The sequence below is a fragment of the Macrobrachium rosenbergii genome, chromosome 25 (genome assembly GCF_040412425.1).
Source record: "Macrobrachium rosenbergii isolate ZJJX-2024 chromosome 25, ASM4041242v1, whole genome shotgun sequence".
NCBI lineage: Eukaryota > Metazoa > Arthropoda > Malacostraca > Decapoda > Palaemonidae > Macrobrachium > Macrobrachium rosenbergii.
This window is the reverse complement of record NC_089765.1, coordinates 40,640,726-40,654,468: the sequence shown is the minus strand read 5'-3', so window position 1 is coordinate 40,654,468 and position 13,743 is coordinate 40,640,726. Positions and strand designations below refer to the sequence as shown.

The 13,743-nt window shown below is 46.7% G+C and overlaps 2 protein-coding genes across 4 annotated transcripts in view; one reads left to right on the top strand and one right to left on the bottom strand.

Moving 5' to 3' along the window:
* The window catches only part of LOC136852592 (WSCD family member AGAP003962-like), an 866,331-nt gene that overhangs the window by 34,817 nt on the left and 817,771 nt on the right, over positions 1-13,743 (bottom strand). The window lies entirely within an intron of this gene.
* LOC136852084 (uncharacterized) lies at positions 4,201-5,605 on the top strand. The gene is made up of 2 exons (XM_067126535.1): positions 4,201-4,538; positions 4,643-5,605. The coding sequence occupies exons 1-2, from the start codon at positions 4,347-4,349 to the stop codon at positions 5,603-5,605; spliced, it is 1,155 nt and encodes a 384-aa protein (XP_066982636.1). The 5' UTR covers positions 4,201-4,346.

Genomic DNA, 13,743 nt, shown 5'->3' with positions numbered 1-13,743 from the left:
TACTATCAAACTTTTATTCTTGAAGTAATCCGCACTTTTCCAAGGTATAAAACCAGAGCCTTTTCTTTGAGAGGTCTTCAGTGTGAGCTGGAAATGATCACTGAAGCTGGGTAACAAGGTGATTAACTGGTGGTAGGTAGATGTGGGGGAGGGAATCCCCCACTCACCTGCTGTACGCCAGCACCTTTCCTATGGCATCAGGGACTAGGCTATGGGCATGGTTGATGTGGGATTATAATAAGAGGTTTGTAAACCCAAGATACATATTACTTTAAATGATTGATATTTACTCCTACTGAAATAAAAACCATGCCTTTTATGGGTAAAACTACAGGGTAACTCTACACAGACTATTACCTTGGAAATTGATTTTTCCTATACTTTTAGTGTTGCAGATGGAGGCGGTGGTGTTGGCTATTGTCCGTCAATTATTGTTAACCTTATCTCTATCCAACATGGTTGGGGACCCTTTGGGAACGCAGGGTTCTGGGTGGGGGAAATCGCTGAGAGAAAGACCGGACTGTCACATTGTTTTATGGAATGGTTTCGTGCATACGCAAATAATTAGGGAGCCATATGTTCAAGAAGGGATTGGCTAAGGAAACCTATTATAAAAGGAACTATACTAACCTAATGTACTGTACTCTAACCTAACCTAACCAAGCAGGCTGTGTTAATTAGCCGGGGGGGTTCCCCCCAGACCCCCCAGTGAAGGAAACTCCACTTTTTACCAAAAGCTCCCCTATAAAACCGTGCATGTGCGACAGCATTCCAGGATGGGCAGCATACAGAAATGTATCAGTTCTGATGTTAATTACAGTTGACCGACAAAAAATAATGGCAAATTGTTAATAAGCAACCAAAATACTACAGGAAAAGTCAATTTCCAAGGTAATACCTGATGCGGAGCAACCCCATAGTTCTACCCTTTTAAATAGGCTAGCAGAATTATATGAAGTGGGAAGATAGACTCATAACTTACAGGGGCTAACGTACAAGAGTTGAACATGTGTGGACTATTTCTAGAGGTTGTGGCCTGTTTAAAAGTAGATCAATGATATTCCAACAAGGTTTCATCCTAACCTAACCTATCCCAGGGCACTGTGCCCTGACCTGATCAGGAAGGGAAAGGGAAGCTTAGTCCCCAAAAGGATCCCCTAACGTGACAGTGTGCATAGGAAAACATATATGCAACTATTCTCCAGTATTACCCCAGAGTGCAAGTTGAACTTTCACCCGAAAATGTCTTATTCCCAGACATGTGTACAAGTAAGAGACCAATGACTCTTGTAGTCTGCGCTAAACAGCCTGGCATAGAGGTGCATGGCTGATAAGGTCCCAAACTTCGGTGAATCCTGTACTTCTGAAGTGGATAAGGAGCATAGATTGGTAGCAACTAAGTCAATTATAAAATAATGGTTTCAGATGACAGGTTTACCATACAATCTCTCGTTAAAAGGGAGAGCTGAGGATGTCAAATTTTTCAAGGCTTAGCTCTAAAACAAGATAATTGTGAAACTCACCTGCATCGTAATCTGTTCCGGCAGTAGGTACTCAGCCTGATGGCTGCCTTAATGCAGAAGATGAAAAAACAAATAATGGGAAAGGCTTCGCTCATTCATTCAGCCCCCAGTATTATATCATCCAGGTACTTTAAGTAAGATATCTTCTTAGCCCAAGAGCAGCTTGGATGGCTTCATGTTACAAAAGCTGTTAAGCAGCTGCCACAGATCCTAAGCAGGTGTCCAAGGACTTGTGAGCAACGTCCCTAAGGTAAAATGTGGACAGTAAAGTCAAGATCTAAATAAACAGGTCTAACACTCCTGAGAGGCTGTTACGTCACCGACGCCCAACGCACCTCTAATCCCTTGATATCTCTTGTAAGGCGTATGGAGTTTTTCCGCAAGTTTGATAGAATATAAGGTATTTTTAAGCTAAAAATGACCTTTTTATAATAAAATAAATTTTACATATACTTACCAATAATTACATAGCTATAGTTTCTACTTTACACAGCAGCTCAAAATTCAAAAATCGTGGTAGCGCTCTTTTGTTTTGGGTGTAGGTAGGCTGCCCTGCCCACTTTTGGGGAAGAATAGGTACAAAACAGCTAAAGAGCTCAATTTGTTTATGCTCTATGTCCATGAGAGGGGAGGAGGGAGGGCTCTGATCATGTAATTATTTGGTAAGTATAGAGTATATAGAGTAAAACTTGATTTTATTATAAAAATCTCATTTCTGAGTCCAGTCCCGTGTCAGCCGGTGAAATTCCATTACAGCACGAATTTCTAGGTATAAAATGCTAGATATACCAGAGAAAAAAAGAGCTTTCAGGAAAGCTGGGGTTACTACCCCCAGTTCAAGCGTCTTCTCCAGGGAAGACGTCGGTATAACGAAGGGTGAGTGAAAGATCACTACCACGGAGACTTACTCGAAAGATCTCTCCCTATCAAAACCCCCGGAATAGAGCGGTGAGCCGTTACAGCCCCTACGCCCAACACCCGCCAGGACGGCGACACCAGCGCCACCTACTTCATTCCATTTTCTAGCACGTGATCGCTACCTTTTCTTTTTGTGTGCTCGTGCCTTTTTGTGGATTTATTCATCTTTCGCCATGTCATCGAGCAGCTTTACTATCTCCAAGTTAAGTACCATCTTATTGTGGGGTTTTCGTTCTATATTTTGGCTGTTTTGGTCTCGTCTTTATATATATATTGAGATCTTATTATGGCCTTACGGCGTCCCCGCCAGCCATGTTGACATGAGGCAACCCCATCAGTTCTTTTCTGTTGGGGTTGTCTCCTTGTCATTATAGATGTTATTTTTGCCCCATGGTTCTCCTCCTGGTGGGTTTCCTGCGGTGGCCCCCCTTTTTTTTTTTTTTTTTTTTTTTTTCAGAAATTTACATATTTTTGGCCTACCGGCCCTTTTGAGGGTGATGCCCCGTCCAGGTACCCCCCCCCCCCAGGTTGGGTTCCTTATTATTTTAGTCTGTATTAGGCTATTTGTTTATTTTATTCTTGGCGATAGTGCTCTCTGTTCATTTATTTACCATTGTTTTCCTCCTCGTGGTAGCGGCAGCCTCAGATCTAACCGTTGCCCCGAGGTAGGCTACGCACCCTATTGAGCACATTTTTGTTTCCATGTTTATGTGGGATGGTTTTTTAGTGGAGTAGGCTTATTTGCTTCCATCCCCTTGCCCTCGGCGTGGAGGTCCATCAGGTTGAGGGAGTTTTGGTTGCTGTTTCCTCTGGGGTCGTTTTTTGGTGGGCAGAGTGAGCCCCTTAGTTCTCTTCCTTCCTTTGGGGGAATAGAGTTCTTTGGATGTGTCTCCTCTAGGCTATTCGCCTTCTTGCCCCCTCTTCTCGATCCCGGTTGGTTCTCGGCACAAAATTTCTCTCCTTGTTTGTTTCCCCCTCCCCTCCGCACTCCTTCCATTTTCCTAGCCTATACTAGGTTAGGTCCCTATTAGGCTTTGCCTAGGCAGGAGTCGGGCATCGAGGCTTGGTCGCTTCCCTCCCTTAGTAGTAGGCCACCCTCCTAAGTTTCATTTTCTTGGAGTGGTGTATGTGTGCAGTTGAGCGGGTTATATGTTTCCCCGTCTCCTGTTCTCTTTCTTCATAGCCTACCATTCTCCCCTACTCCACCCCTCCCCCCACCCTTCCAGCCTTGCTCTACTCGTGCGGGTGACGCTAGATGGCGTTTTCTCCGAGTTCAGGGACTTCTCCATTTGGTAGAGGATTCGCTCCCTCCCATACAGTCCCCTAGCATCGCTGTGTTGGTGTTGGTGGTTCGTTCACTCGTAGCTCGAACGTGTTCGAACACTATCCCGCACTTCTTTCCCCCCGTCGGGTTACTCGGCTGGGTTATTATACTTGCTCCGGCTTATGTTATGAATATACGAGCATCTTGCCCACCTTGTTTCTCTGGCGGGGAAGTATATGAAGAAGGGATTTATTTATATATAAGGGGAGCGGATCCCTCCGGTCTCCGGAGCATTTGCCCTCTATACCGTCACTTGTTTAATGTTATTGTTCATGAATATACGTATTTAAATAACTGTGTTATCTAACGGAGTACTCTCCTTATTTATAACGTGAGTCCGGTTCTACACCCGGGGGTTCCGCCGTTATTTTTACTGGCAACCCCTGCGGTGAGTTCTTGTTGTCTCATTCCTTTCATTCCCCGGAGTATTCCGGGGTCTGGAAGCCTTTACCTTCCACTCTGTGTATTTTGGAGCTTATTGGCCTAGTTTATGATAAGGGATTTCTTCCCCACCGGAGTATTCCGGTTGCAGTTGAAATTCCCGGCCTTGCCGGCTTTAGATTGCTTAGAGTGGTAGGTTCATGTACATTTTCCACTTACAGACTGTTCGCTGTGAGGAGCCGGGGTGTACCGCGTCACTGCAACAACCTTATGGTCACGTAGTGTGCCGGACCCACGCTGGTTGTGCGGTCCGGCTCGACGATCTGGTAGTGTGGCACCCCGATGGTTGTGAGGTTTGCTTCGCCTTGTGCGCAACCATCCAGGATGAGTCGGTAAGTGACAGTCTTCCTCCGTTTTACGCTCCTCATTTTGAATATTGTTTACGTGGTTCCCGGACTGTTTTTTCGTCCTTAGCTAATTGCTGGCTTTCTTTCAGGCGGACGAGTCCTCCCAGAAGTCAGCCTTGGAATCTCTCCGGGCCTGGGTGGCTGGGTTTGGTAGGAATGTTCCGTCGGGGAAGCCCTACGTCCTCGACGCGAAGTTGAGGGACCTGCTCTACCCCGGCGCACGGGTGGCGGCCGCAGTGCCAGAAGATCTTGCCACCCCCATCATCCAGCAGATCCGGGATGCGACCCAGCCACCCCAAGTGGATATCCTCTACGCTGAGGTTTCAGAGGACGTCGCCGCCTTGGACTTAGACCTGGAACCTATGGCTACCGAACAGGACCAGGTGGTAAGTAGTGAGGTAGGTGAGGTTGTTGGGGCGGGCCCCCTTTTTGACTCCCCAGCTTCTTCTATCTCTTCCTTTTCAGGTTTTGGGAAGTCTTCCTCCTTGGGTGATAGAGCTCCATCAGCTATCCCCAAGTTGAAGTTGAAGACTTCATGGAAGGCGAAGGGCTATAAGTCCTCGTCCTCCAAGAAAGCATCGCCTTTCCCCCTGTCGAAGGCTAAGGTCTCAGCACCTGTAGCCTCCGGGAGCAAGTCTGGTTCCTCCGGCAAAGGCGCGAGTAAGAGGGCAGCAAAACCAAGCCCTCCTCGCCAACCTGCCTTTGACGCGGAGGCATTCGCGAACCAGATGTTTCAAAGATTCACAGAGGATATCAACCAAAAATTCAATAAGATATCCGAAAAGTTTGCCACTTATGACAACATGCTGGCGGGAATGTCTAAACCACCCCCAGCCGAACCCCAGTATGTCATTCCCGACACAGCGGACCTCCCGCCTTTCGATGTCGGTAACCCTTGGCGTTTCGCCCTCCGGGCCATCCAACACGATGGCAAACTTACTGTTGAAGGTCTTGGCACGAGACGGTTGGAGGAGTTAGAATTCTTCCCCCCGATCTCTTGCCCCGTATCCTGGCTTCGTAAGATTGACAGAGGAAGCATGGATACGTTCTGATAAGGTTCCCAGGGAGACTGTCATCATCCCTAGGGACCAAGCTCAGTCGTCTCTCCTGCGCACTCTGACGGAGTGGCAGGCAGACAACACAAAGTTGACTCCTTTCAAGGGCAACTTTACCATGTTTGCCCTGGGAGACAACTTACCAACTCCTGTTTGAACAAAGTCGCCCTGGCTACGGCCCGGCGTGCTTTGAAGGTAATCCGTTACCGCAGCTGAGGAAACAGACCCCACTTCCTGGTGTTCCCGGGAAGTGGAGTTCTGGATGGATGCTCCGTCCACTTTCACGGTCGGGAAGTTGGACCCCTTCTGTGCTTCCTCACAGTTTAGTGAGGAACTCCCCAAGCTGCCGGAATCTTTGCTAAAGGCGGAGTTTGATGCCCGGACTAAGCTAGCCCGGTCCCTGAACTCCGTCTGCCTCACGGAAGCCACTGCCGTCTCCTGCGCCGGACGAGCCATTTTCCAAGTCTTGGCTAAGTCCCTGCTGGCTGGCTTTCAGTCTGACCTTTTGAGTTCATCATGGTCAGACTGGAATGCAGAAAGTTTATCTTTGCCAATGCTACTATCCGTCACGAGCCTAACAAGCTCGTAAAGAGCTCGATCTGGGGCCTAACCTCTTCCCAGAAGAAGAGGTTACGAATGTTATGACTGAGGCTACAAGGGCCAACCAGAGTCTGCGCTCTCGCTGGGGCATCTCTGCCTACAAGCGCAAGACCCCAGAATCTGGCGGCCCCCAGACGAGAGGAGGCAAACGTTTTAGGAGGCATAAGAGGCCCCTCCATCAGGCGGTAGTTCAAGCCGTCCCGGTCTCGGCAGTGGCACAGCCCTCCACCTCAAAAGCTCACCCCCAACAATATGTGCTGGTCCAACCAGCTCATTCCCTTGCTGCGCCCTCGTATGTTGCTTCACCAGCATACAACCCCACCTATGAGGGCCATGGATTCTTTCACGGCCTTAACAGGATCGCAAGGGGGGGAAGAGGCAGGGCCCCTCACAGAGGAAAGGCAAACACCACCCCAAGAGGAAAACCTGGACGTGGTAGAGGGAACAAACCCGCTTCCTCCCACTGAGAGAACACAGGTAGGCGGTCGCCTGTATTGGTTCAGGGACCAATGGACCTTCAGCCCTTGGGCACACAGTATTGTCCAAAGGTCTAGGATGGAGCTGGATCAAGGACCCTCCTCCTCCAAACAGGTTTTACCAGCCACCCTCATCAATCCTACAGGATTACGTGGCAGAATTGCTCAACAAACAAGCAATAAAGAAAGTAAGGCACCTAAAGTTTCAAGGCAGGTTATTCACAGTTCCCAAAAAGACTCAGATCAGCAAAGAGTGATCCTGGATCTGTCGCGTCTAAATCTCTACATAAAATGCGACAAATTTCGCATGCTTACAGTAGCTCAGGTACGGACTCTACTTCGCGTGGAGCCGTCACCACCTCTATCGATCTTTCAGACGCTTATTATCACGTCCCGATTGCGCTGAACTTCTCTCAGTTCCTCGGTTTCAGACTCGGGAATCAAGCCTACTCGTTCAGGGTCATGCCCTTCGGTCTAAACATTGCGCCCAGGGTATTCACCAAGCTGGCGGACACGGTAGTTCAACAACTCCGGTCCCGAGGATATCCCTAGCAGCGTACCTCAGACGATTGGATAATTTGGGCACCAACAGTTCTGGAGTGTCAGAAGGCTACGTCCATAGTCATCAACTTCCTGGAGTCGTTAGGTTTTCAACTGAACAGAGAAAAGTCCCGCCTGACTCCGGAGTCCCGGTTTCAGTGGCTGGGCCTCCAGTGGGATCTGTCTCACACGTTATCTCTCCCGCCTCCCAAGAGGAAGGAGATAGCATCTCTCACCAGGAAATTTCTCAAAAATCAATCGGCATCCCGCCAATCCCAAGAAAGGGTCCTTGGGTCCCTTCAATTTGCCTCAGTGACAGACCTGCTCTTAAAAGCGAAACTAAAAGACAAACAGAGTGTGGCGGAGTCGAGCCAATGTCAAGCTCAGAGACAAGGTCTCCTCTATTCCTCGAATCTTAAAAACAAGACTGCAGCCTTGGGCCACAGTCAGGGGCCTGTCCAAGTCAGTTCCGCTTCAATTTCCCCCTCCGGCACTAGTTGTCCACACAGACGCTTCCCTAAGTGGCTGGGGGGGATATTCTCCAAAACAAAAAGTACAAGGAACGTGGTCCACAATGTTTCAGCAGTTCCATATAAACACCCTGGAAGCTATGGCGGTCTTTCTAACTTTAAAGAAAATCCGCCCCCCCCCAACCGGATTCATATCAGGCTGGTATTGGACAGCGCAGTGGTAGTTCATTGCATCAACAGGGGCGGCTCCAAATCAGGTCGAGTAAACCAAGTAATGGTTGCTATCTTCTCCCTGGCGAACAAGCACGGCTGGCACCTGTCAGCCACCCACCTAGCGGGGTGCGGAACGTGGTGGCGGATTCCCTGTCCAGGGCTACTTTGTTGGAGACGGAGTGGTCCCTGGACGCGGAATCTTTCAAATGGATTTGCCGGGTTCGGGTCTCCAAGTGGATCTGTTTGCGACGGAGAGCAACTTCAAGCTCCCTGTTATGTGGCCCCAACCTGGACCCTCAGGCGTGCGCCACGGACGCAATGACAATAGATTGGAACAATTGGGAGAAAATTTATCTGTTCCCTCCAATAAATTTACTGCTGAAAGTATTACACAAACTCAGGACATTCAAAGGTCAACCAGCCCTAGTAGCCCCCTATTGGCCGAAGAGCAATTGGTTCCCTCTTCTTCAGGAACTGGGATTGCGGAGTCTTCGGATTCCCAAGCCCATACTGACCCAGACAGTACAAACCAAGACTGTGTCAGCTTCCTCAAGAATTCAGAATGCCCTAGTTTTATGGACTTTATAAAATTCGCAGCCCAAAAAGGAGCAAACATTGACCCTGTCAACACTCTGTTTCTTGAATCAGATAAAAGAGATTCTACTCTTAGACAGTATGACTCAGCAGTCAAAAAGTTAGCCTCCTTCCTAAAAGCATCTGAAGCCAAAATCATGACGACTAATTTAGGAGTCTCTTTCTTTAGGTCACTGTTTGAGAAGGGCCTTGCTCCGGACACTATTACCACAGCCAAGTCAGCCCTGAAGAAAGTATTTCTATACGGCTTTAAAATCGACCTTACAGATTCCTATTTTTCATCCATCCCCAGAGCATGCGCTCGTCTGAGACCCGTATCACGCCCACATTCCGTTACGTGGTTTCTCAATGACGTCCTTAAGTTAGCATCAGAGATAGACAACTTTCAATGCTCTTATCAGGATCTGTTAAGGAAGACCTTATTTCTGATTAGCTTGGCTTCAGGTGCTAGAATCTCAGAGCTGTCGGCTCTCACTAGAGGTGATAATTTTGTGAACTTCCTCCCATCCGGAGAGGTCCTCCTTTCCCCTGACCCTAGATTCTTAGCCAAAAACGAAGACCCACAAGACAGGTGGTCTCCTTGGAAGGTGGTGCCCCTTCCACAAGACCAGTCTTTATGTCCAGTTTATACACTTAAATCTTACCTTTTAAGAACTCCACAGAGTAAGTCGGGTCCTCTTTTTATCAGGGAGAAAGGTGGTACTCTTTCACTGAATGCTATAAGACAACAAATTCTGTATTTTATTAAACAGGCCAACCCAGATTCAGTTCCTAAGGTTCATGATATTCGAGCAGTTGCTACTTCCATTAATTACTTTCATAATATGGATTTCTCAGAACTATCTAAATACACGGGTTGGAAATCACCTCTAGTGTTTAAACGCCACTATTTAAAATCGCTCGAAGCCCTGAAATTTTCTACCATAGCTGTGGGAAGTGTCATCTCCCCACCTTAACCAATCATATCCTTATCCTCCTTTCCCCCGCCCGCCTGCCTCATTTACTTCTCTGCTTATCCTCCTGGTTGATCATGCCTCACTGCCTTGCTCCTCATATTGATGTATCTTGTCTCTGTTGAGTGGAAACTGTAATCTGACATGTTACGATTGTATTTTCTTGTGGGGTACTGGGCGGTTTTTATTTTGCTCCATGTACCCCAGATATGTGTATATGCACTGTATATTTTATTTACCATTTGATTTGATCTCTTACGTGTTTAGCTTAAGTTTACGTGTGTAGCTTTAAGATTGTGTATACCAATTAAGATTATATGTGCCATTGAACCTATGCAATTTTCGTATGACATTATGCTTTAGTAGTATTAAGTATTTTTGGGGGCCCCTTCCCCGTCGTGCCGGGGACTTCCCCCACTCTTTCGTAATTTTAAGTCTTTGATGTGCCTTAGGTTTAGTGTTCTTCACACATGTAAGAGATTCCCTCATTAAAACTGCTTTCGTAATTTATGTTTTTTCTTCAGATTACCTTGTTTCCTCGTAGTTTGCAGCCTTGGCATGATTCTCTGTCACTATTTCACCGGCTGACACGGGACTGGACTCAGAAAAGGGATTTTGACAAAGGAAAAATCTATTTCTGAGGAAGGTCCCGTGTCACCCGGTGACCCTCCCTGACTCACCTATTGCTCCCCCCCCCTTTCTTGCACATGCCAAGTCTGGGGTTAGTGCTAGCATGGAATGAGGTAGGTGGCGCTGGTGTCGCCAGCCTGGCGGGTGTTGGGCGTAGGGGCTGTAACGGCTCACCGCTCTATTCCGGGGGTTTTGATAGGGAGAGATCTTTCGAGTAAGTCTCCGTGGTAGTGATCTTTCACTCACCCTTCGTTATACCGACGTCTTCCCTGGAGAAGACGCTCGAACTGGGGGTAGTAACCCCAGCTTTCCTGAAAGCTCTTTTTTCTCTGGTATATCTAGCATTTTATACCTAGAAATTCGTTCTGTAATGGAATTTCACCGGGTGACACAGGACCTTCCTCAGAAATAGATTTTTCCTTTGTCAAAATCCCTTTTTTTATATATGTAACTTACCAAATAATTACACAGATGAATCCCACATTGAAAGGCAGTGGGATGACTCACCATATACTACCCAAAAAAACTTGATATGGAGAAGAATTTAGAACAGAAAATTAGCTAGCACCATGAAATGCTTATCGCAACCTTACCTGGCGAGGGAGCAATGGCAGACGGGTACCGCCTCTGGTTGAAGCTCCTCTCGACCTGTAGCAGCGTGGCAGAAGAGCCAAGAGTTGGCTCTACTTAAGTGGGTGCTTTGTAACGTAGGAGTCTATTGCAGGTTGCCGAAGCTTACAATCCAAAAAATACATAGATAAATATGTGTATATGCCCTTGCCCTGGGCACAGTACAACAGAAAAATGACCAGATAAAATCTTAACCTACATCACCACAAAATTTTAAACAAAACTATAAAAAAACACAGATTCGTGACACTCACAACCCAGTGCTCACCAGACTTCCCAAGGAGTGCAATTACATACCCTTATTCAAGGAGAGCAGACAGGAAAGAAGGCATTCCTTGTATCCTTCATTCCCCAATACCATGCATGCCAGCTGCGAAGAACGGACCTAGAGTACTGCATTTTTCATACATCGTTCCAATGTCCTGTAGGTAGAACATAGCGAACACTGACTTGCATCTCCAATATGTTGATTGCAAGACTGAAGAGAGAGACAGATTACGTCTGAATGCCAAGGACGTAGCCACCACTCTTATTTCATAAGCCTTGACCTTACATAAGAGCAGTAAATTGCCCTGAACCCCTGAATGTGATTTCGACATCACGGACCTTAAAAAGAATGTCAATGCATTCTTGGATAATAGCTAACTCCTGTGTACTATTGTGAAAGTACTCCTAAGAGATCTGAAGAGATTTCTTGAGGTAACAAGGAGCACTCTCTAAGCTTGCGTGCCAGAGCGCCCACTGCCCAGTCTGGGAAGCTCCTCATTTCGAACACCTTAAAAATATTCTTGAGAAGGTGCGCAAGTTCCGAGGCCAAAAACATAATTTTGGCTAAGGAGAATGCTGATCTTCTAGCCAAATTGATAAGGCTGGAGAAGTATCCCTGAGAGGAGGCACAGACTCCCAGGGAAGGAGCTTCTCCAGTTACATAAAACCTGTAGCTCAATCTGGACAACTTGGAAGGCGGGAAACAAAAAACTGCTTTGCCTTGTTCCTCTTCTCAGAAAACCACCCTTCCACTTCTTCCAATGCCTTCTTTGCTGAAGAGGAAAGAACCAATTTTGGTAATTTCGAAGAAACGACTGAGGAGGCTTCCATAAAGAAAGTCAAAGCAGGAATGGAGGGAGTAGCTGGCGAAAAGAAGCTTGGATAAGTCGCTAGCAGGAATCTCAACAGCGCAGAGTACGCTGACGAAGGAGCATCTTGATCTGGAACAACCTCTTCCTCAGAAGAGAGGAGAAAGCGATAAGTCCACTGTCGTCTGAGCTGTAGGAGGAGCCTGCTGAAGCAAACTGAGAATATTATCCAGTTTGCTCTGAATCGGGTCAACTGAAGGAGGAACAATGTCTGAGATGACACTACTAAGAAGCAGTGGAGGAGTGGGCGCCAATGGGCATTCGGGGGGGCGCTGTAGGGATGGGAGCCAGTGACGAAACCTGATGGTGAACAGGTGCCAGTGGGCGCTCAACCGCAAATGGGAGTTTCCGCGCTTCAACGCTCGTTGCTGGAATGTCTCTGCACCACAAGGCGCTTCGGCAATTTACGACCATCGTCAGAAGAAGCAGAAGAGAATTGTTCCGGAGTATCCCAATGACTACATGATGGGCGCACTGAATTACAAGGAACAGGGGAAGAAATCTCAAACTCCACTGCAAGCCTTTTCAGCGGGTGTGACTTGTCTGTATAGCGCCGTGCGTGTCTGGGACTAAAATCTTCGGAGCTGGAGGACATACAATGAGCACTCACTTGAAAGCCTTTCCAACAGCCTTTGGTTGCAGTCTGGGATTCATCAACAAACAACCGAGAGGGCAACTGCTCGGAGGCAGACCCCACCGACCTCCCTTTAGGCTGCCAGCTTGACTCCTCCCAGGTGCTGGGGAGTATGTCAGGGACCTTGGCCTAGGAGAATCGGCAGTCTGAACAGCCACCTCCTCTACTACCACTGCGCTTGCACTGAAAGGATTTTCCATATTAATAATAAGTTGTGGAACATTTCTTTTAGTTAAAACATTTAGCTAGAATTTAAAACAATTTTCGTTTTATGAAACTAGGTAGCAATCAACGTTTTATGAAACTAAGTAGGCTAGCGATCAACGAGCCGGGTTCCAGTTTTAACACACAAATTATATAAATTCCAGAAGTTTAAAACTAAAACTTTTAACTGTTAGTTAATATTGAGCACTTATCTTGCTATTTTTGATGTTTACATAATCCTCAATACTAAAATGGAGAAAAAAGTTGAATTTTTTTGAAGCACTGGTAACGACGTGAACCGTTCGGTTAAGACCAAACAGAGAGTTATGGCTCCTTGGTCTTTTAATGGCCCGGTTGTAAACAAGAAGACGGATGCGCATGCGCAATAGTCACTTCTCTTTCTTGCAGGTTCTTTTGATGTTGAAAAAACTGGGTTCAGCTTCGCTAAAGATAAGGGAAAGTGCCCCCTTATCTTTGAGTCCATTATATACTCCATCGTGTGTTATAATGTTAATCATTACAACACAATACCTGGCCAAAAGACCAACTAGAAGGGAATTCTTTGATATTAGTTTGGTCACCATGGAGCTCTGGTAGACCATGGAAGGTAACTCCTTGAGGATGAAACAGTGACTACGCTATCAAAAAAACAACAATAGCAGACATAATTCATAACAATATAGTTGTGCATCAGAGACATCATACAACACCCACCCCTCAAGCTTGTGGACAACTGCAAGACAAGCTTTCAAATGCTTTCTAAGAACACCAATAGGAATCCTACATAACATTTCAAAGAACTGGGTCTTTGCATGAGTGACCAAATGCTCTGACCAATGAATACCACATACTGTGCAACAATAACCAAATACAACAGTAATCAATAATACAGTATATCAGGGAGCTTGTTTGATTTAGGCACCCTAGCAGATTTCCTCACTTCATTATGATTATTGTTACTGAGAGTCCTGGTACTCTGGTCTTTCAACGTAGTTGATGTTGAGTTACTGGTTTGCAGGTTTAAGTCTTTTCACTGTTGGTCTATTTGAGTGTCA

Coding starts and splice junctions, on each gene's coding strand:
- LOC136852084 (XM_067126535.1), top strand. CDS start 4,347: ATGTACATTTTCCACTTACAGACTGTTCGCTGTGAGGAGCCGGGGTGT. Junction 4,539..4,642: donor CAACCATCCAGGATGAGTCG/GTAAGTGACAGT, acceptor GCTTTCTTTCAG/GCGGACGAGTCCTCCCAGAA.